General features: G+C 41.8%; 1 protein-coding gene across 1 annotated transcript in view; it reads right to left on the reverse strand.

Annotated features, from left to right (window-relative positions):
• SMARCAL1 (SWI/SNF related, matrix associated, actin dependent regulator of chromatin, subfamily a like 1) overlaps nucleotides 1-23,429 on the reverse strand; it is a 911,772-nt gene that overhangs the window by 85,861 nt on the left and 802,482 nt on the right. Inside the window, exon 16 of the mRNA XM_044078228.1 lies at nucleotides 16,052-16,148. Within this exon, the coding sequence (XP_043934163.1) occupies nucleotides 16,052-16,148 (97 nt within the window). The remainder of the gene's footprint in view (nucleotides 1-16,051; nucleotides 16,149-23,429) is intronic.

Genomic DNA, 23,429 nt, shown 5'->3' on the forward strand with positions numbered 1-23,429 from the left:
GAGTTTGTGTGATGCAGAGCTCGGAACTGAGGGTGTCTGCACTGAGGAGAATGGTTTCAAGTGTATCTGTGCTGACAAAGGTGGTGCCATAGGCATCGAGGGTGTCGGCACCGTGAAGGGCGGTGTGGCAAATGTCTGCACTGATGAATATGGTGCCGTTGAAGGTGTCGGCACCAGTAACAATGGTGCCGAAAGTGACTGCACCGAGCAGGTCGATGCCGAAAGCGCCTGTACCGTAAAGGGCAGTATCCCGAAGTTGACTGCATTGGCAACGACAGAGCTGAAGGAGACTGTACCTGTAGAGATAGTGCCAAGAGGGTCTGCACCAATGTCAGTGGTGCCGAAAAAGGCTGTGACGAAACTGTTGGAGCCATAAGTGTCTGCACCGGGAACTCTGGTGCTGGTGATGGTAAAGAAGACATAGCTGGAATAAGAATAAACTGGGGCGGTGCAGAGGTTGGGGCTGAAAGGACCACAGATGGCAACGCAGGGCTTGAAATTTTCACCTTTTCGTGGGTCGACTCCTTGTGATCTCCAGAGGGAGACGAAGTGAGCAACTTCAAGGAAGAAGAAGAAGATCTCTTATGGGGTTTAGAAGGAGGGGGTGAGCCCTCCGACCCAGAGACAGCCTCGCAGAAAGGAGTTTTAAGGAGGCCTTTTAGTATAAGTTTATTCTTCCTTTCATTCAGAGACCTAGTTGAGAAATTTCTACAAATCCCACATGGAGGGTCCACTGAAAGGTGGGAAACATTTAGACAATAAACACATAAATCATGGCAATCATAAAGTGGTAACTTGGACGCATTCTGTTCCTTGTTTGAAACCAACACTACTTTTCTTATCTGACATTGTAAAATTAAGGGAGAAACTATGACTAAAAGGTTAAGAAACTACTCAGAAGAGTAGGAAAGGGAGAGGAAGAATTACCAAAGATGGTAATGGAGAATTACCTAAAAGGTAAGAAAAAGGATGGAAAATACTATGGGAGAGTGTCTCAAAGTTGCGATACAGTAGGAAGATAGAGATAGTGAAGAATTGAAAACTTTCTAAACACTAATAATAGAAAAACTTTAAAAAATTGAACACTTAGCTGAGAGAGAAGGCTTGACACGGCTGTACAGCAATGCGGCAAATGAGATCTGAGGTAACAGGGAGCAGAGCATTGTGGATATGATCTTGGCTCGAGAGTTTTTGGCTGATGCGAGCTTGGTATAAGGCTGGCTTGGTTTAGAGGACGGAACAGATAACCCATGAGTAAGGAATGAACAAAGATTAACAACATCAGATTAAATACTGGGGTATCTGGCTAGGTAGTACTTCAGAAAGTACAGTTTTGTACCTACCATAAATGTAGATGTTCGAAGATCCACATTGCTGCAGTCCTTACTTATGGGTAGTCCGCTGTCCTCGGTCGGACCGAATACCAAAGTATTAGGCTGACGTCGGTCATGGGCGCCTAGATCTGACATCAGAGCGTCAGGGTATAAAGGCGCATGACCGACATCATATCCTCAGTCTTTTCTTGCCCCAGATGTCAGAAGGCCAAACCAGAAAGGCCACAGCCAAAAACAGAATACCTCCCAAAAACATGCCCAACAACAAACATCACCTAAAGCATAGCACCAAGTCAAACTACAGGGGGAAGGAGGGAGGACTGCAGCAATGTGGATCTTGAACATCTACATTTATGGTAGGTACAAACTGTACTATGTTCTTCATCTCACATTGCTGCAGTCCTTACTTATGGGTAGAATCCCAAAGCAACAGGAAAGGGAGGATGGTAAAATCATAAAGCATTAGGGGCCGCTAAAATGCCCTGTAAAATTGCAGTGGCAAATCCAGCCCTAGACTTAGAATAAAGAGGAAGGTGGTAATGTTTAGAAAAGGTATGCACTGAACTCCAAGTAGCTGCCTCCAAAATGTCTTTTGTAGCTACCCTTATAAAGGCCGTAGAAGTAGCAGTAGCCCTAGTGGAATGAGGCCTGATTCCAGCAGGAATCTCCTTACCATGATGGGAATAACAGAAAGAAATACAAAACCCAATCCATTTAGAAATAGTTTGTTTTGAAACAGGTTTACCCTGTGAACCCAAAGCAAAAGAAACAAACAATTGCTGAGACTGTCTGAACTCCTTGGTTCTGCTCAAATAATAACGCAACTGCCTGTGAATATCCAAAGTATGCAAAATTTTCTCCCTTTATTTTGGGGTTTGCATAAAAAGTAGGCAAATGAATAGTTTGATTTAAGGCCACACTAGAAACCACTTTAGGCATAAAGGAAGGATTAGTACGCAAAGATACCCTATCCTTATGAAAAATCAGGAAAGGCTCCACTGCCATGAGGGCCTGTAATTCAGAAACCCTTCTTGCAGAGGTAATGGCCAACAAAAAAGCAGTTTTCCATGATAAATACTTTAACTCGGCAGTAGCTGCAGGCTCAAAAGGTTGTAGAGTAAGTTTTTCCAACACAAAATTGAGATCCCAAGCAGGAGTAGGAGCTCTACGCGGGGGTCTTATATTCTTTGCCCCTCTAAGAAATTGCTTAAACCAAGGATGAGAGAATAAAGGAGGGTCACAATCATAGTGAGCAGAAATGGCTGCAGCATGGACCTTTATTGAGGAGAAAGACAAACCCTTGTCCAATAACTCAGTAAGATATTGAAGAGCAACACTTAAATCAGGTTTGGAGACATAAAAGTCCTTTCCTTTGCTCCAAATAAAAAATCTCCTCCATTTACCAGCGTAAACTTTCCTGGTACTAGGCCTCCTGGCCTCCAAAATAACATTCAAAACTTGTTGTGGAAGCTGAGACCCTCCAGAGTCTAAAACAGAATATGCCAGGCTGTTAGATGCAGAGACTGAATCTTGACATTGAGGAAGTGACTTTCCTCTTGTGACAAAAGGTGCGGAATCAAAGGTAGAGGCCATGGAGGTTCTCGTACTAAACTCCTCAGTAATGGGTACCAGTGTTGTCGAGGCCAATCCGGTGCTATCAAAATCATGGTTGGCTTGTCTTGTCTGGCCTTCAAAAGTACCTTGGGAAGAAGAGGCAGAGGTGGAAAGGCATATACATGCAGATTGTTCCAACTGAAAGATAGAGCGTCCACCTTCCAAGCTGTGTGATGAAACATTTTTGTGCAAAACTTTGGCAACTGGTAATTTAGTGGAGAAGCGAACAGATCTATGTCTGGAGTTCCCCATAACACTGTCAACTGTTGAAATACATGAGGATCCAATTTCCACTCGTGAGGATCCACTATTTGTCTGCACAATACATCTGCTAAGGAGTTCTGTGCTCCTGGTAGAAACCTTGCCTGAAGATTGAGGTGTAGATTGAGAGCAGTTTCCCACAGAATCATCGCTTGCCTGCAAAGAGGGTAAGAATGGGTTGGCCCCTGCTTGTTGATGTACCACATGACAGTAGTGTTGTCTGTTTGAATCAACACCTGCCCTGGACGAAGTAAATCTTTGAAAGCCATCAATGCAAACTGGACTGCTAACATTTCCTTCAAGTTGATATGCAAATGTTGGAGTTTGACAGGCCACGTTTTGCACCCATTTTCCATTGAGGTGTGCTCCCAAGCCTTGTCCGAGGCATCTGTCGTTAGAATCTTGGCCGGGTCACAGAGAGTCCCTTGTTTAGGTGACATTCCTGAGCCCACCACAAAAACTCCTTCTGAATGCAAGGTATTATCTGAATGACAGTGTCTAGATCTTGGCAGTGCTGTGTCCACACATTTTTGAGATACCATTGAAGCTTCCTCATATGCAATTTGGCATTGGGAAGCACCAGAATACAAGATGCCATGAACCCCAAGGCTTGAAGGACTGTCCTTGCAGTCAGCCTGGACCGTAGAGACATTTGCTGGAAATAAAGAGAAAGGCTTCTTTGTTTGTCCGGGGTCAAAAAAGCCATCTGGAAACTGTATTCAGTCTCACACCCAGAAAGCACATGTCCTGAGAGGGTACTAGACTGGACTTTGTTTCGTTCACAGAATACCCTAGGCATCTCAACACTGCCATCACATACTGTAGATGATGAAGAAGTTCGTCCTTTTCTTGTAAAATAATCAGACAGTCGTCCAAATAAGGATAAATCTGTATTCCTCTTAGTCTGAAAAATGCTATCACTGGAGCCAGAACCTTTGTGAACACTCTTAGATAAGCCAAAGGGCAATGCAGAGAACTGATAATGTAAATTTCCAGCCCATAAACGCAGGTACCTCCTGCAACTGGGCCTGATAGGAACATGAAGGTAAGCCTCTTTGAGATCCAGAGTAACCATCCAGTGATCTTTTCCAAACAGAGGTAAAAGCTGTTGTAAAGTCAGCATCTTGAACTTTGGAATGTCCAGGTAAGTGTTGAGGATAGATAAATCCAAAATTGGTCTCCACGTTTCCTTTCTTTGGAACTAGAAACAGGCGAGAATAAAATCCTAGGCCCACTTCTGACAGAGGAACTGGCTGTATAGCTCCTATTTGAAGAAGTAAAGAAATTTGTCTGTGAGCCTCTATCCTTTGCCAAGGAGGGACGCCTGGCATGCCTTTGAAAGGAGGCATGGTATGGAAATAGAACTTGTAACCTCGGTTTATAATGTCCAATACCCATTTGTCCTGGGTGACTAAATGCCAATTTTGCTTGAAAAGAGCCAACTTTCCTCCCAAAGGAGCTGCCAGGCAAGAGGAATCTGGCAGCTGAAAATGCAGGTCATAGGGCCTGTTAAGGACTGGCCCCTGCCCTCACCAGCAGATTGAGCAGGCGAACTCCATTGTCTCGCCTGAAGGTACTCTGAGCTCTGCCCCTACCACGCCTAGATCTACCCCTAGACTGAGAATCAGAAGAAGGGCACGCCCACCCCTTAGTAGGCCAATTTCTACTAAACTTTGGAGGTTGTACCTGCAAAAATCTTTAACAGTCTGCATAGACTTAGCCTTGTCTTCCATTTTCTTTAAGACTGACTCCACAGGAGGACCAAACAAAACTTCAGACTGCAAAGGCATCCAGAATTCTAGACTTAACATGCTCAGACAAATTCTGATCCAATAACTGAACCAGTGGCAGCCACCCTAGAAGAAGCCTGTAAAGCATCAAAACCACATTGCAAAGAGTGCTTACCCACCTGTTCAGAAACATGCACTAAATCCTGCAATTCTTTACACTCTATGCCCTCTGCCAAAGCATCCACTTTAGATCTTAGCTGAGAAAGGAGGAAATTCTGATACTTCAACATATGAAACTGGCAGTTCAAAGCTCTCATTGCTAAAGTAGAAGAGGTATACACCTTCTTACCCCATCTATCCAAAGCTCTAGCTTCCTTATCCAGAGGAACCGGATTCTTAACAACAGAGGCTCTAACACCCTTAGGCCCCTGACTAATAGTTTCTGGGTCCCCTAGGACTCTTATACAGATATTTATGAGCCTCAGGCACCCTGTAATACCTGTCCGGTTTAACTGGGGCAGGAGGCACAGAATCTGGATTAAGGGAAGCTTCAGAAAACATCTGAAACAACATCCAAAACCGGAGGTATAGCTAAGGGTCTATGCTGTGGTAAAACAAGAACTCCCTAAGCCTCTTCCGGAATCAGAGTAATCCTGTCCCTCCCACTTAAAATGCTCCCTCATGGAATGCAGAGTTTCTGAGAAAAATCCTCTGGAGGAGAAGCAGAAGGAGTGGAATCCTCTGCATCAGAATCAGAATAAGGAGGGAAATCTTGAATGTCCTCAGTAGAAGACTCTGAATAATCTGAGGCCTGCTCCAAACTTTCCAACTCTGGCTCCATCCTGGGCCTCTTATCAGGAGGGGGCATAGAACCTCTAATTAAAGTAATCAAATCCTCTGCCATTTTAAGCATGTGCTTTTTAGGCACAGACCCTGAAGAACCAGAACTGACACCAGAGGAAGGCAAAACAGACCTGCCCTTAGAAGGAGCCTTAGAAACAGTAGCAGAAGGCCTAACCACCTTAGGCATAGAAGGGAGAATAGTAACCTGAGAGGCCCCTTCAGCCTGACCTGCCTCCTGAGAGGCCACATCTTGTAAAATCAAAGTTTCCCTGGGACTCTACAGAAACTTCAGCCGGATCCACCTGTTCAGCTGTAGCTTCTAAAGGTCCGGCGTCCAAACGGACGAATCATCCTGCCTAGGCTTTAAAGATTTGTCTTTGCGCTTCTTAGTAGAAGGGCGTCCGGAACATCCGACGGCATATTATAATTACACCTCTTGCCAAAGACTAACCTAGCGCAATCTAACCTCCGCTTTATAGTGCGCTTATTAAACCTAGCACAAAACCGACACCGACTACGCCGCTCTCCGTCCCAAACAAGGAATACAAAGCGAGTGGTAATCCCTATGCGGTATCTGTTTCCCACAAGAAATACAATTATTCACTTTTTCTGACATCCGTAAGTAACTGAGGCAAGAAAAACAAAAATATTCCCAACGGGTACTTAGCCCAACTTGGTATCGGTCTGAAACTCCAAATGAAAATTTCAGAACGAACGGCACTTGCAACGCTGCTTCTGCATCGGACCATGCAAAAGACTGGGATATGACGCCGGTCATGCGCTTTATACCCTGACGCTCTGATGTCAGATCTAGGCGCCCATGACCGACGTCAGCCTAATACTTTGGTATTCGGGCCGACCGAGGACAGCGGACTACCCATAAGTAAGGACTGCAGCAATGTGAGATGAAGAACATCAATATGTTTGCAAAATGTAGAATTAAAAACATTAATGAAAGATTTCCATAGATGTAAAATGATTGAACCAGAACTACATCAAAACCTCAGAGAATGCATTTATCAAATGCATTTCAGGTATTTCCTTTTGATATTCTAGGAGACTTTTAAAACTAGAGGGGAATATCATAAGAATTTTTGCATGGGATTGTGGTACACCTAGACTGTCATGGGATAACACTATACTTTCAAGAGAAACAAGTAATTTGAACTTTCCTGATTAAGACACATATTTATGTAGACAGTAAAAGCTGAGACAACGGTGCTCATAAATATTTTATTGGGTTATGAATATTCTGTTTTATCAGTTCTTTTTACTATAAATTAAAAAATATTTGATTGCATGCCCCAGGAAAGATAAGCATTTAAAAATAAATTAATGATGACGATGATAACATATTTATAATTATGTTATTGTTTAATCTTGGATTAACAAACTCTTATAACTTAATTACTGAATGATGCTGTGTGTTTGACTTTTGAATGAATAAAGTTGTGCTAAAAAATATTTTACAAACTTCTCTTGGTAGATTCAGAGTCCCCCAAGTATTAACATTCATCTCAAACCTCACTACATTTACTCTGTCCACGAGTCTTTCATCCTCTTACTTTGGAGTTTCTAGGGGTCACTGACTGTGTGTGTATTCTCCCACCAGCACTCTGTCCCTCCCCTGCAAGAGTTGAATCACCTGCATACTTACCTAGGGTTCTGATCCTGCCCTCCCTCTTTCGCTCCTTGCATGGGCATTCCTTCTGCTCTCTGATTTTACATGAAATTTTATGTAGATCACTACTCTCTCCTCATTTTTTTGTCTCCAATCATTCCTGAATGACCTATCACTAGATATGCCTGTGTCCCTGCCCTCTGATATCACTAGACCATGCTAGTGTGATACCAGAAATGTCTACCTTTCACCTCCTAACCAAACTCTTTGCAATGCACTTTAACAGCAATACCTACCCATGCTGTGAATCACCCATCACTGCAGCCATGTATATACCATGGTGTACACTTTTTAAAAATAATTTATTTTGTGCACTCTAATGTGCAATATTCTTTTAATCATGGTTTATGGTTATATATTTCATTAAGTGACATTTTTTCTTCAGAAAGCCTACATGGCTAAATGTTTGTTTTTCTTAAACATGTCATTTCAGTGCACAATTCCAAAAATCTTGGATATGCCCCTGAGTCACCCTTATTTGCTTTTCTATTACTGCCTAAGTACCTAGCTTTCTTCCATTTTTGTGACACCTCCCCTTTCATCTTCATTTAAATGTACGATCACTAAAATACTTTTCCAATAAAGCTTTTAGCACTTCTGTTGCTTCTGATCTATGAAAAAACCCTTTTCCGTCTAGAGCTACTCTCTCTGCCAACTTCACCCCTTTGTTCTTACCAGTCCCCATTTCCTTCTCTCTTGCCCAATGCAACAAACGGCATTACAATCCTTAATCCTCTCCCTAGTCAGTGTGTTGGCTATAGACACTGGTTAACTTTTATATGATAATACTCCCACAAACTTCCAATCTTGGAGTTGGTCTCCCCAACGCACTGTCTTTAGTACCATATCCATTCTCCCTCTTCTAACAGGTCACTGGCATCGATCTGGACAACACTGTCTGCCCATCCCTCCCCTCTTTATGATAATTTTGGTAATCTCCTATCATGTATTACTAAGATGAAAGCCTCCAAACCAGCTCCTGATCTCTCCTATCTTCCTTGCTAAGACTCTTAATCCTTTGGTGATTAAGTTTCCAACTATTAAACCATCTTTTCTCTACCCCCATGCTGGTTCCAGTCTCCTTCTCTTCCTGCCTCATATCACTAAACCTCCTCTTCTTCATCAGCTCTTATCAATAACTGTATGGGCTGCATTCTTCCCTGTGCTGCAATGGATATATTTTCTATCATGTGCTCTTTTATTAACCATATCGAGTGCTCTAGACTCCCCTCTGCCCCCTCCCTATCTACCTCCCACCTGCTATCCTTGTATTAGTTGCTTCTGCATGCCACCACTGTCTCTGCCTCCCCTTCAAAGCTTACGAGTGCTGTATCCACCTGTCCACTTCTGCTTCCTTCCCGCTGTCTAATGTCTGTTTGTCCTACTTTCTTAGTTCACATTGGTGTGTGCTGCCACATCATCCTGCATTCCACAGAAAACTTCTGTCCATGTTTTCTTGACCTCTGTCCTTCTCTCCCCCTACCTCTTCCCATCCCCAACCTGTTCACTGGCCTTTTGTTGCTTCCTCATCCTCCCTTGTTCCACCATGCCTACTTAGCGTCCTAGCTACTCAGTCACTTTCACATTTCTAACTCATTTACTCCTCTGCCGAACATGGATCCTATGCCACCCAAAAGCTCCCTGAGCTAAATTGCTGTCTCACAATTTTCAGTAATTCTCCCCATCTCAACCCTTTCTTGTCCAACCACTTTATCCCTTTTCACTATATATATATATATATATATATATATATATATATATATATATATATATATATATATGTGTGTGTGTGTGTGTGTGTATCTACTTCACATGGTCGATATTTCAGAATGCCGAAGACCATATGGACAAGACCATATGATCGATATTCGAAATGTCGACCACAGAATAAAAAAAAAACCAACAAAAACTTACCTTTACTCTGCTAGCAGGGGGGCTACACCACCCTGCACCCCCTGGAACTTAAATATACCAACTCCAAGATTGCATTACAGTGTGGAAGATGGAAATCTTTCCATTCCGCACTGTACGGAGAAGCCAGTTCAGCATGGTCGACATTTCGAATGTCGATCATATGGTCTAGGCCATATGGTCTTCGATATTCTGAAATGTCGACCATGTGAAGGGGACACACATATATATATATATATATATATATATATATATATATATAGATATATAGATAGATATATAGATATATAGATATATTTATAGATATAGATATATACACACAAGCAAAACTAACCAATACAAAAACAGCAGCACCAAAGATATACAGGCAAAGGAATCCAGACATGGAAAACTTTACAATACAAAATATAAGAAGACAAAAAGGAATAGGAGATTAGTAATGGTGACGTCAAAGAAACAGAAACTGAGGTTATGGAGGTACATGCTAAGTGAAGGATTCAGTGTAGAGAATCTAATTCAGAAAGCACCACAACAGGATAGAGCAATGGATATCCAAATTAAGGGGAAACCAGTGGAACAGGAAGCAATTGGTCAGGTGCCATATGAAGATATTTTGGAGCCTTCCACAGGAAACCAGTATAAATGTTCACTTGAAGCTAGATAGTAAAGGAAGGAACAGGAAACTGTGGAAACTCTGATACAATCAATGTTGAGGAGTGACAGGCTAACGAGTTCCAGTATGATAGAGCAATGGATGGCACAGGGTGAAATTGATGAGAATGTGCTATAGAACTTTCTATAGAATGCCTGCAGGAAATGGAAAACAAGGGATGTGCCCTCCGTTTGGAAGAAAATGAGCTAACAGAAGAGTTGCTTGATTTAACAGTCATAGATAGATATATTAAGATCAATGAAAGAAATAGACTGCAGAAGGTTAATAAATTCCAAAAAGCCAGAAGTTTGCTAAAACAAATGAACACAGTAATTAGGACTGTCCATAGAGATCCATGCGATATAATAGAAGTAAACAGGATATATTACTGTGCAGGTAAATTAATAACTGATAAAGTTCTACCACAAAAACACAGGGTAGTGACGGAAAGGAAGGGAAGAAATCGAATACCATCATGGAAGCATCAAACGGAGAAAAATATAAAGCAATTAAGACAAGAAGTGCCACTGTTAGAAAACTACAGAAAAGGGAATAGATCAACAAAAATACTAAGAAAGATAGATGTGATAAAAGCAATAGGCAGCATTAAAACAGACCAGGATCTATCATGTATTATAGCAAATAAACTAAAAAATTCACCACAGTTGGAAAAACGTAGAAGATACAAAGATAAATATAATGGAAAAGTACAAAATAAGCAATTTACTGATGACTCGAGAAAGTTTTATAGAGAATTGGGGAGACAAGGTAAAAGGAATTGAAAGACCGCTAAAAAAAGAAGAAATAGATACATTATGGAGAAGTATCTATGAAGATCCTGTGGAACATAACTAAGATGATAAATGGATAGAAGAAGTAAAAGAAAGAATAAGAAGTTTAAAGGTACAGGATATGAAATGGGATTAAGTAACAGCCAGAGATTGAAACAAAATTAAGAAAAGCCTCTAATTGGGAAACTCCAGGCCCAGATGCAGCCCCTAACTTTTGGTTAAAAGTATTAACATCACTGCATGAAGATTTAGCCATGAATAAGAACTATTTACATGCATACCCAAAACAGACACCAACCTGGCTAACAGCAGGAAAAACAATGCTCCTACTTAAGAGTGAGCCTGCAAGCTACCCTAAAAATTATAGACTAACTACTTGCCTTCTGATGACGTATAAACTATACAAAGGAATTGATGCTGACAGAGTTTATAGTCATTTAGAAGAAAACTCAATTATGGCAGTAGAACAAAAGGGCAATAACAAAAAGCCATATGGAACAAAGGATCATTTGTTGTTAAATAAAGTCATAGTAGAGAACTGTAAAAAGGGGAAGAATCTAAGTATGGCATGGACTGACTACAAAAAAGCATTTGATAGTATCCCACATTCAAGGATAAAAAAGTGTCTAAAAATGTATAAGATACACGCTTCACTGATTGACTACATTACAGTGACCATGAAACAGTGGCAGACCGCTTTGTAATTAAGCCATGATAAAGGGCAAATTATTATCCCAGGGATAACAATTCAAAGGGGGATATTCCAGGGTGACTTTCTGTCACCGCTACTGTTCTACCTTGCCCTTAACCTATTAAGCTGTTTACTTAACAGTTTACGCCATGGCTATAATTTGGCTCCTGGAAAACAAAGAAGTGTAAATTCTTCTCACCTTCTCTTTGTCAGGGATTTAAAACTGTACAGCTCATCAGTTGAGAAAGTGAAAGCACAACTGCAAGTTGTCAACACTTTTTCAGATGACATAAGAATGTCATCTGGTCTTGATAAATGTACAAAAGCAACTTTAAAAGGAGGAAAACTGCAGCACCAGGAAAACATCAGTTTGGGACAAGGATGTGATATAAAAGAAACTGAGCAAGAGGGAGTGTATAAATATTTGGGAATTGATGAAGTATCAACAATAAAACATGAACAAATGCGAATAAAACTTAGTAAGGAATACTTTAGAAAACTTAAATTAATCCTGAAAACAGCATTGACATCTAGGAACAAAATCCAAGCTATAAACCAATTTGCTCTTCCTGTCCTAACTTACAGTTTTGGAATGACTGACTGGCCCCAAAACGTGTTGGATAGATTAGACAGGAAAACAAGAAGGATGCTTCATGCTCAGCAAATGATTTATAAAAATCACTGTATACCAAGATTATATATTCCTTGTTCCGAAGGAGGGATGGGCCTCCTTGAAATTGATTACATATATAGATCTGCAATTGTAGGACTCCACACATATCTGCTGACCTCACAAGACTCAAATGGAGTAAAAGTTCTGAAACATGAGGAGACTAAATCTAAGATGACTTCTCTGCTTAATCTAGCAGAAGCATATTGGCATCAAGCAGGAATGGAAATCAAACCAGAAGTTGCTAAAAATCAGGCAGCAACTGAATCTACCAAAAAAGAAACAAAAGAAAGAATATAAGATGAAGGACCAGATGAGGAGGCAAGAAATGTGGAAAATGCATAAATATAGTTGCAAGTATAGAAAACTTCTGGACAAACCTCATGTTGATCTGGAACGAACACAGGAACGGTTAAGGAGAGGCAAATTCAAACCAAGAGATGAAAGGTTAATATTGGCAGCCGAAGATAGTGGGCTACGTACACGCTGGTTTACAAAGTCCACTGAACATTTGGAAAAACAGACAAATTTAGGTTTTGTAAAACCAAATTGGAAACAGTCGCACACCTTGTTGCTGGTTGTGACATACTAATGGCAGGAGGACTGTATACTGAAAGGCATAATAATGTAGCAAGACTGTTGCACTGGGGATTGTGCAACCATTATGGTACTGAAGTGGCTGAAAAACATGGAAACATGAGCCACAAAGCATCATAGAAAATGATGAAGTTTATATCACACGGGATCACCCATTGCCAACAGTTCAAAAGACTGATGCTACAAAACCAGATATAGTGGTCAATGAAAAGAAGATAAAAGTAGCACTGATCATTGAAATCACCACACCCACTGACTACAGTGTGCTGAGTACAGAGAGAGACAAAGTCATAAAATATCAGGATCTGCAGGCAGAAATGAGAGCAATGTGGAAGAAAGATACCCAGACAGTTCCAATAGTAGTAGAAACAATGGAGCTTATAAAAATGAATCTAAAATCGTATTTAGATATGTTACTAATCCATGTAACCCAGTACGAATTGCAGAAGGAGTCACTACTGAGCACACTGTGGGTGCTGTGAAGAGCTGACATCAAAGATTGAAACAATACTAATTTCATGACCTTTAATCGCACTTTGACTTAGGAATGGGGTCCATTACCATCATGGTATTATAAACCCAAAAGAAATGGTGAAATTAAAAAGACTGAACACATATACATACATATGCAAGACAGATACAGATATGTGGGTCCCAATCAGTTTATCAAATGCACTACTTACAGAACACCTCTTCGTCAAACTCTATTAAGTGAAATCTTATTCTGCTATATGATCATTTCATATATGTTTTTACTAGGGGAAAAAACAGTGGGCTATCATCAGGGATTTGCCCTTTTCCTCACTGTAGTGTGATGTCAGAGTTGGTGTATGTCACTCGTCTTGGTTTACAATTGAAGACGAACAGGCGGGGTAGTGCGTTTATATGCTATATTACACAAACACATCAGGATGGATAGCAGCAGTACAAAATATAAACAAACTGATTAACTGACAGACTTACAGAGATATGCATGCTTACATCTCAACAGTTTACTGCAAAATGGCGGTCAGGCTCGCATGTGCTTAGTATTTATACACATGTGCAATCCAGTGGAAAGCTTCTTAAAGGTATACATACATACATACTGATCTAAATCCTCCCTCTTTAATAAATTGCCCACAATAAAAATGACACTTGTATAAGACATGCAATTATACAGACACTGAGAAATAAACACAAAGTTCATGTCCAAGTTGCCATGTATCCGGAATATGGTCTGGAAATGCGACCTAATCTAGTGATACAGAAATTAGCACTGGGTTTAGCAACAAGGACAGGGCACTGGTGAACAAACAGTTTCATGAGTTCTGGAACAGGGATATTTACTGGAAAGTCCTCTGAAAATGAAACGCTGGATAACTCACTCTGAGATAGGTATGATACTGCAAAACAAGCTTGGACACCGGGCCCAATCGTTTTCACTTCCGCTTAAATTCTACTTCTTGTGATTCCACAATGTACAGTCTTGGCTCTGGACATACACTTTTCACAACTCCAATCCGATCAAAACTTTTTGACGTCTGCATCTTCACTATCTCCCCTTCTCACAATGGATGAGCAGTTTGATGGACTTATCATAATAGGACTTCTGGGATAATAGCTTCTTCAACAGATGGGCTTTCACTGATCTGTTGTTCTTGACACATGAAACCAATAGATTACTGCTAACTGGTAGTGTGGTTCTGGTTTGTCTCAACAGAAGTCTCTGTGCAGGTGAACCAAGATGTTTTATCATGAGGAATAGTTCTTAGAACACTTTGCTAAGGATAGGTTGCCTTTTGGCAAGGGAACCCACAGCCATGGGTTCCTTCAATGCATGCAGTACCACAATGTCTATAAACTACTTGTGTTGCAATCCACCTTGGAATGCTGTTCTGAAATGATCTTGTGAGGGTCTGCCTAATCACTGCCATACATATAAAGAACAGATGGCACTGAACTGGTGGAGAAATAAGTAATAGTTCCATAGGAACCTAGATGCTGTGAATAAAGTCCTATAACAGGGAAAATATGCAATGTGAGGGATTTTAACTGTACAGTTATATTTCTCTTGCGCTTTTAGGTAGCTGTATACAGAATAGTTCCCTTTAACAGTGGCAAGATCTGGTTTAAGACCTCTACACCTTAGCTCAGGTGTCAGATGATTTTAAAGTACTGGACCAAAGATGGAAGAGATGCCTTCTTCTGCACTCAAATTACCTTCTGCCCTAACTAGGACAGTAGATGCATTATTATGAGACCTCAAGGAGACGTGAGAGTTAGTAGACACAGGATTGTGGGATAAGGAAGTACAATGATTATTGGGCATTAGTTAGTGATCTAAAGATGTATGAAGGGTAAAAACATGGACAGTGAAATGGCAAGAAAAACCCAAACAGGGTATGAAATGGCTGACTACCTATCCTGGGTTTGTGTACATGCTAATACAATGTGGGTATTCTCTCTGTACACGAAAATAAAAAAAAATGTTTTTCACTGCTGTGACACCTTTAAATATTTATATACACACAGATTGACAGCAGGCAGGACTGTTTAGCACACCTAGTCTGCACATGCCTGAACACAATAGACCAGATGTCCCAGATAAGAGTGTGAGCCTGTACTAAAGATGTATATGCAGCAGTTCTTAGTCGCACTCACAAGAACCTTAAGCAAGGTTTTTGTTATTATTTGTTAAGGCTTACTTTGTGAATGCAGTCTATCTCTGTTTGTTGTATCTCTCTTTCTCTCTCCCTCTCCAAACCTTGGCATAGTACCTTAAGGAATGAGCCATTGCTTTTGCATCTGGAGATTGTACCCTTTTAAGCTCTGGTTTGTTGCGTGACTCACTGACGGTATCAGCAGTACCTAAAGAGCAGTACAGTTAAATAGCAAAATCCTGAGGCTTCCTCTTTAATATTCATATCTACAGATAACAATATCATGTTTCTTAAGACTATGCATGACAAACACACTCAGCTTTTCTGCTAATCAACCTTTGTCACTTTCTGCACATAATTATGATCATCCAGCTAAAGCCATTGTGGAAAAGTCTGCAAACTGGTGTACCTCACAGTGGTACCCACAATGACACAAGCGATCCAGTCTCTCTTTCTCAGCTGGCATGCAAGAACGTAAGAGCACTGAACTTTGAGTGACAGCCCACCAGAAAGTATTTCAGAAATAATGCAGAACAGTGCAATGGATTATAATGAATAAATACTTTATATTAATATATTCAATTACTATTACTCTTGAAAATATCGTGTAACCTTTAAGATTCTCAACTATTACCTTAAAGAAAAAGTCCATTGATTCTGTTGTTTGGGAAAAGTTAGTTTCAGACAGACCGGCTTGACCTAAAACTTTTATCTTTTCCTGAATCATAGGCCTAGGGAAAGAAGAGAAATAAAATATTATACAAAAATAAAAGTACATTTTTCTTTACACTCAGTCACAAGCACACACACACACACACACACACACACACACACACACACACACACACACACACACACACACACACACACACACACACACACACACACACCTCTCTTTATATATGTACAGACACACACACACACACACACACACACACACACACACACACACACACACACACACACACACACACACACACACACACACACACACACACACACAGAGTTGCAGTTCGTTTTGTCAAAAGTTCACTTTGCAGTGCAGTATTTTTAATTAAATGTGTTTGTTAAGTGCAGAGTTTGTCACACAATGAAATGTTACGTGTTCTGTGTTGTATATCGGTTGTGCTTTGGGTTATGGTAAGTGGCTGCGTGTGTCAATGCCAAAACTTTAGAATACAACAAAGGTTTTGGCACTGGGGTGACTCTGTGTGTGTGTGTGTGTGTGTGTGTGTGTGTGTGTGTGTGTGTGTGTGTGTGTGTGTGTTTAAGTATTGCTATCTTTTCCAAAGTTGCAGAACAGATGAAAATGTATTATTTCATAGACAAGATGTTAACGCCAACTACAGAACACTTCAGACAGAAGAAAAAAAGAAGTTATGTCTTACCATAACGTTCCATCTGTGCTGTCGATCTTCGCTTACCTTTGATTATGGGTTTGATTTAGAACCTTGGAACTGACTCAGACATTATTCCAGTTTGCGCCTTCCAAAAACACTTGAGCTAAGCTCTACCCATAACGCTCCTCACAAGATTACCTCAACTCGAGTTTGCAAACAGTCATGACATACATGAAAAAACAGCTTAGAGGCCATATCTGTATCTGTATAAAGAAAGCCAATCTTTGGAGATATCCGATACATCAAAAGGCCTAAAGGTAGGGGCAAAGAGGGTGGGGATGTCAAGGATAAGTGAAGTCTGACAACACAGATGGAACGTTATGGTAAGATATAACTTCTTTATCTGATGTTATCAATTTTCACCTCATCTTTGACTGTGGGACAGACTCCCTAGCTACCTGAACCTTGGGAGGTCTCACAGAGAATATTCCTGAGCACCATCAAGGCAAACGATGCACGGCCCCTAGAGACAAGAACCAGTTTGTAATGCATAATAAATGTGTGAGGAGATGCCCAAGTCGCTGCTGCACAAATATCATCTAAGGGAGCGTTGGCATGAAAAACTGCAGAAGCTGCTGTTGCTCTAGCTGAATGAGCTTTTGCAGAGCCTGGTAGATGCATTCCCTTTTTGTCATAAACAAAGGTGATAAATCTCTAAGCCATTGAGCAAAAGTAACTTTAGACACTGGTCTTCCCAAGGTAACTGAAGAAAAGGAAACAAACAGCTGATCAGATTTTCTAAATTCTTTAGTTCTGTGAAGATAGAAACTTAATTGTCTGTGCACATCTAACACCTAGACCTGGGTCCAGTAACCACAGTTTCCGAAGCAGATGAGGCCACAGGAAGGGAAACCAGACCTGTCTAGGCCAGAATGGGGTGATGAGAATTACTCTGTTCTTTGACCTATTGGCTTTCTTTAGAAACTGGGATATTAGAGGAACTGGGGGGGCCAATCGTGAAGGAGAGCATCTCTCAGTGACTCCCCCAGAAGGGGGATTAGGGCAAATTAACTGCTGCACTTGTTGTTCAGAGGGGATGCAAAGAGATTGCAGCAAGGTTGGCCCCAGTGGAAGAACAGCTTGTCTGCCACCCGTAGATTGAGTGACCACTTGTGAGGCATGAGGATGGTCCTGCTCAATTTGTCCACAATTATGTTGCAGTCCCCAGGATGCGCATTGCTAGTAGAAAGCTGCCAGAAGAAATTCCACATTGCCATACTCTGAGAGCTTCTTGACAAGAGTGTGAGACGTGGTTCCCCCTTGCCTTGGTGATGTACCAAACTACTGACATATTGTCTGTTTGAATTGCAATTGTTCCCAGGCAGTCTGAAATGCCTGCAATGCTAAGAGCACCCCCTCATCTCTAGAATATTGATATGCAGACTGGCCTCCAGTTGGGACCATGTGCCTTGGACTGTCTTTCCCAGATAATGCACCCCCACCCTATCCGAGATGCTTCTGTCGTCACTATGGCTTGGGGTCGATGGGGGAAAAAAGGACGGCCCAACAAGATTTCGTTGGGAGTGAAGCCACCAAATCAGATCTTCCTTGCAATAGTTGGTGATTGTGATCAAATGGTAAATTGGTTGATATAGTAAGGACCACTGAGACGATAGAAGCCACTGAAGAATTTGCATGCAATATCTCGCTAGGGGGACTAGAATGACAGAGGGTGCCATTGACCCTAGAGTTTGTAGAAGGAGCTTTGCTGGTACTTTGTTGCTGTGAATGACCTGGCTGACTTGAGATCTTATCCTATGAAGTCTTTCTATGGGAAGCAATGCAATGCCTGTGATTGTGTTGAGCATCGCTCCAATGAATTCCAATTGTTGAGATGGTTCTAGATGAGACTTTTCGTAATTTATAATGATACCCAAGTTGGACCAAAGGAGAAGAGTATAGTCTCCAGCCTTTACAAGTGGATGCCTGGTTGAAGAGGTAAGGAGCCAGTTGTCTAGCTATGGAAATACTCAGAATCCTAGCAGTCTGACATGAGCTGCTATCACTGCCACGCATTTGGTGAACACCCTGGGGGCTCTGTTGAGACCAAAGGACAGTGCCCTGAACTGATAGTGACTGGCTCCCAGCCAGAAGAGCAGAAATCTTCTAGACTGTTTGTCCATCTTTATATGGTAATACACGACCTGAAGATCTACTGTGCACATCTAATCGTCTTTTTCCAAGAACGGAAGTATAGACTGAACTGTAACCATCCGAAATTTGGTTTGTTTAACTGATTTGTTTGGCAGACTGAGATACAAAATTGGTCTCCAGTCCTCTGTCTTCTTTGTCACTAAAAAGAATCTTGAGTAAATTCCGGATCCTGTTTGGTCTGGGGGTACTGCTTGGATGACTCTTTTGTCGACCAGTTTTTGAATTTCTAAGACTGTTGCATCCCTGTGACTGGGTGGAACATCCGGATTTTAATCACTCTCTTTGGTTGTCCTGAGAAAGGGATTTTGTATCCTCTGGTTATAATCCTCTTCACCCAATTGTCCACTGTTATGCTTAGCCAGGCAGATAATCACCCCCTCCCCCAACTGCCTCCAGAGGACGGCAATTGGGCCTTCTTTCAAGAATGCTGCTAGGAGTTCTCAGGGAAAGAATCCCTAAAATCCTGATTCTGCAGGCCATCTCTGCCTCTTCCATGGCATCTTCCATTATTACTTCCCCGTATGCCCTGGGAGAAGTCATTGCCATGTGAGTCTTGGAAAGGTCCTTGGGACTTCTTGAACCATAGCCTCCCACTCCTCTGGTTCCTGGAATAAGGCCATTGAGGAGTGGAAAAGTGTACACCCATGGCAGAAAGAGTCTTACCATCTTTCTCACATCTGGCTAGAGTCTCTAACTTTGGGACCAAACAGGGATGTTCCATCAAATGGAACGTTGACAAAAGAAGAGTTAAATGGCTCTGCAAACTCACATAAGTGCATCCAGGAGCATCTCCTGATGGCTATGCCTGAACCTGCTGCTCTCGTCGTCCTTTCATTGGCATGTGCAATTAGTCTCATGGACAAGTTGGAAATAGATTCAAGGGTGGTGAACTGAGAAGTCACTTTGTCTCAAACTCCTTCAGCTACTGCTCCTGACAGAGTATCTGATAGCTCTTTAATAAGATCTCTTTGTAGTCTTGTAAAATGGGCCATGTAATTCAAGGACCTGACAGTGAAGGTTGATGAGGCATAAATGTGCTTTCCAAATCTATCCACTGTCCTAGATTCTTTATTAGGTGGGTGGATAGTAGGACTTTCATCGGCAAGTTCCTTCTTGGTGGCTGCCACTACCACCATGGAGTCTACAGGAATTTCCTTGGCCCATTGCTGCTGATCCTGAGGGGCCGAAAGGATATGGTCTGGTCTCTTAGGAACTGGCATGATAGCATCAGGCAACTTCCAGGCCCACAAAGCTATCAATTTAATGAGATTGTAACCCGGCATAAAAATCCAACAGGTACAAGGCTGAGCAAAAAAAAGCCTCCAGATATACCAATTCCTCTGAGGAAGGCTGGAGGGAAGGTCAGCCACCCCTCTGCTTCAGGATCTCTAGGATGTCCCCAAAGGAAACACTGTCAGGGGGTGACTTGGCAGAACCTTCCCCTTCATCGAAATTGGTATCTTATGTGAATGACTCCACAGGGGAGTCCAAGTGCTTCCTCCTGCACTCTCTCTTCTCAGGTACCACTTCGGTGGGATGGACAAGACCCTCTCCATGGCCTGGAAAGCAGGACCCCCATACAGAAATGGGAGCCTGGAACCGAAACAGACTCCTTTGGCACCATGGTCCTACCCGGCACTGAGGAAGCAGTCTCCGAAGCCTGAGTCCAGCTTACATATGCCAAAGGACCGAATGGCATGGACAGCTGTAAAAAGACTGGAGTCTAACCCTGCCCTCCAGAACTGGCAACAAAGCTCTGACCCCAGGAGATCTTGGATCTGACAAACCTGAAGAAGTAAGGGTAGTTATTGGTGCCAGAGAAGGGGCTCTGACCGGCACTGAAACAGTTGAAGCTGGGAAGGTCAGTACCTAGGTCTCTGAAGGCTCAGATGGAGTCGAAGGAGGAATAAAGTCTGGAGTGGAAGTAGGCAAGGTTCCAGGGCTAATGTTGCTAGGAACAGTAGCAGGAGGTAATCCCTTCACAGCAAGGAGTTGATACACCATTCTCATGGTATCAGATTCTGTTAAACTCTTAGTGGATCGGATGGAAGAAATCGAAGGAGGTCTGGGTGGACATTTCTACAGAAACAGACTGGGAGGACGATCCAAAAAGGGGTCCACTGTGGGTATTTGGTACATGGTAATGCCTTAAAAGAAAACTCCTTTGGTTCCAGGGGTTTGGTCAGCATCAAAGAGCAAGAGTCCATAGCTGTCATTCCAAGGAAACTCTAGGAACCGTGGGAGCCTTGGCAGTCATTTTAACTGGTGGTTCCGAAGAAAAAGTTGGAACTGACTGACTTCTTTTCTTAAGCTTCTCCTGCTTGCTAGAAGAAGAAGAGGAAGACGAAGAAGGTGAAGTTGCTTCTGTTTTGGAATAAGATAAGGCTTCATCAAATTCTGATTTTCGAAGTCCTTTCAGGATAACTACTTCTATGGTCGACTAGTGCTCTATGGCTAAAATTGTGACAAATGCCACAGTCTTCCTGCAAATGTACTACCCCTAAACAATAAACACAAAGAGTGTGTCAGTCTGAGTTAGGAAGCTTTCTATCACATTTCTAACACCTTTTGAAGCCAGAAGTTCCTTTAACTGGCTTGTTTGCCATGACAAAGGTCTCTCACACACACACACACACACACACACACACACACACACACACACACACACACACACACGAAGGCTGAAAAACTAGAGAGTTTTTTTTTTTTATTTGGTAAACTAAACACAGGAAAGTAGTACGAACAATGGTACTTCAGAAATATCGGTAAGGGTAAAGGGAAAAGTACCAACGATGGAACGAAGAAACTACAGAAATAGTAGATTAATGAAAAGGGTCGCACCCACACAAGGCAAGCTATATAAGAGAGGAGCAGGTAGTTGAAAGAGGAAAGGTAACAAAGATAAATGAAGAAAGGTATCAAAAACTTACAGTTTTAGAAAAATTAGCTGTCGCTCAAGAGCTCAGAGGAGAGAACGCACCTGGCACTATGAAGCAGCAAACAAGATCTGAGATAATCTTGTAAGGAGCATTATGGGTAGAGCTTAGTTCGAGAATTTTTGGAAGGCGCAAACTGGAATAACAGCAGAGACGGTTCCAATGGACAGAACCGAAACCACAGTCAAGGATAAGGTCAAGACTGACAACATCAGATCAAAGCTTCAAGGGAGCATGGGCACATGAAAGGGGTGAGAGAAGAGCAGTGAAAGTGGTACCTTGCAGATCATCCTGTAATAAATTGTTCACATTGATAAATACTTTCTCTGCTGTTAGCATGCATGGGCACTGAAGCATTCCACAGGCCACTGGGAAGCATGGAGGATCTTTGTGGAGTGCAGCTGTCATCTAGTCAGCATGGCTGTTTCCTCATTTGATAATCATCATCCATACATCATTGGTATTTGAAAAAAACAGAAGATATATGGGGGAAGCAGACATGGGAAAGATTGTGTAGGAACTGAGTGAAAGGACTGCTTCAAGGAATACCAGTGGATTGGGATGGGGTAAAAATGGGAAGAAGGATAAGAAAAGTGCCTTCTCTGACTAAGTAGCATTTATTTACTATGATTAGAACAAGATTCTTCTCAAAGAGAGCTACGGAAAGGGTCAAACCCAGTAATGGGCTGCCAAACAAAACTAATGGCTCTGCATAATAGACAGCATTCTTCGTCAAAAGTCTGGCAATGCATCAGAAAAGATTTCACTAATAAGCATGAAAGCATGATGTGTTGATTTTTTTTACTGTTGTTTCTTAATAAAATAATGATACAACTTAAAACAAGGTGCTGTTAACTTGGATTTGTATGTCTGTCTGCCTATGGTATATGCACCTGCTGAAGAGCTCTACAGAGGAATACTGAGATGCAGTAAGATGTTCGTGAGAGTAAGTAGCGCTGTGGCATTGAGGGATAAAGCCCTAACTACGTCTCAGGCTACCCAGATTCAATTAGCAGCTCAGGCGTCTTTGGTGTTAGCAGGGAGGGGGCTGGTTATGCCCATCCTGAAGGGGGAGGAGAGTCTCCATGTGAGGAGGCATGGTCCATACAGGGAAGTAGCCCTCAGATGATAAACACAAGTGGGGAGAGAATCAAGGGGTAGGTCATAAATGAAAGGATCCCCCAATGGAAGCAATCTATGGCACAACCCTCCATGACACCCTTAGGTTCCACTCTGGCCCTAGCCTTAGAATGAAGACAGTCCAGGTTTGTAGGACAGACTGATAGTCCTGGGGAGAGACAGCGGCACTGGGGTAAACTGGAAAGAATGAAGCGGAAGGGGATAAAAAAGACACTGTTGTAGGAACACCAACAATCAAGTGTGCTGTCTCTAGTTTGCAAAGTTAAGAAAACCAACACTGTGGTCCTTAAATGATATGTCTTCAAAGTTAGAAACAAAGTATTTATTAGGTACATATAAATAAAGAAGGAAGGTGACATGAATCCTATCAATTAAAGCAGAA

The sequence above is a fragment of the Protopterus annectens genome, chromosome 7.part0 (genome assembly GCF_019279795.1).
Source record: "Protopterus annectens isolate FY-2018-M chromosome 7.part0, PAN1.0, whole genome shotgun sequence".
Lineage (NCBI taxonomy): Eukaryota > Metazoa > Chordata > Ceratodontiformes > Protopteridae > Protopterus > Protopterus annectens.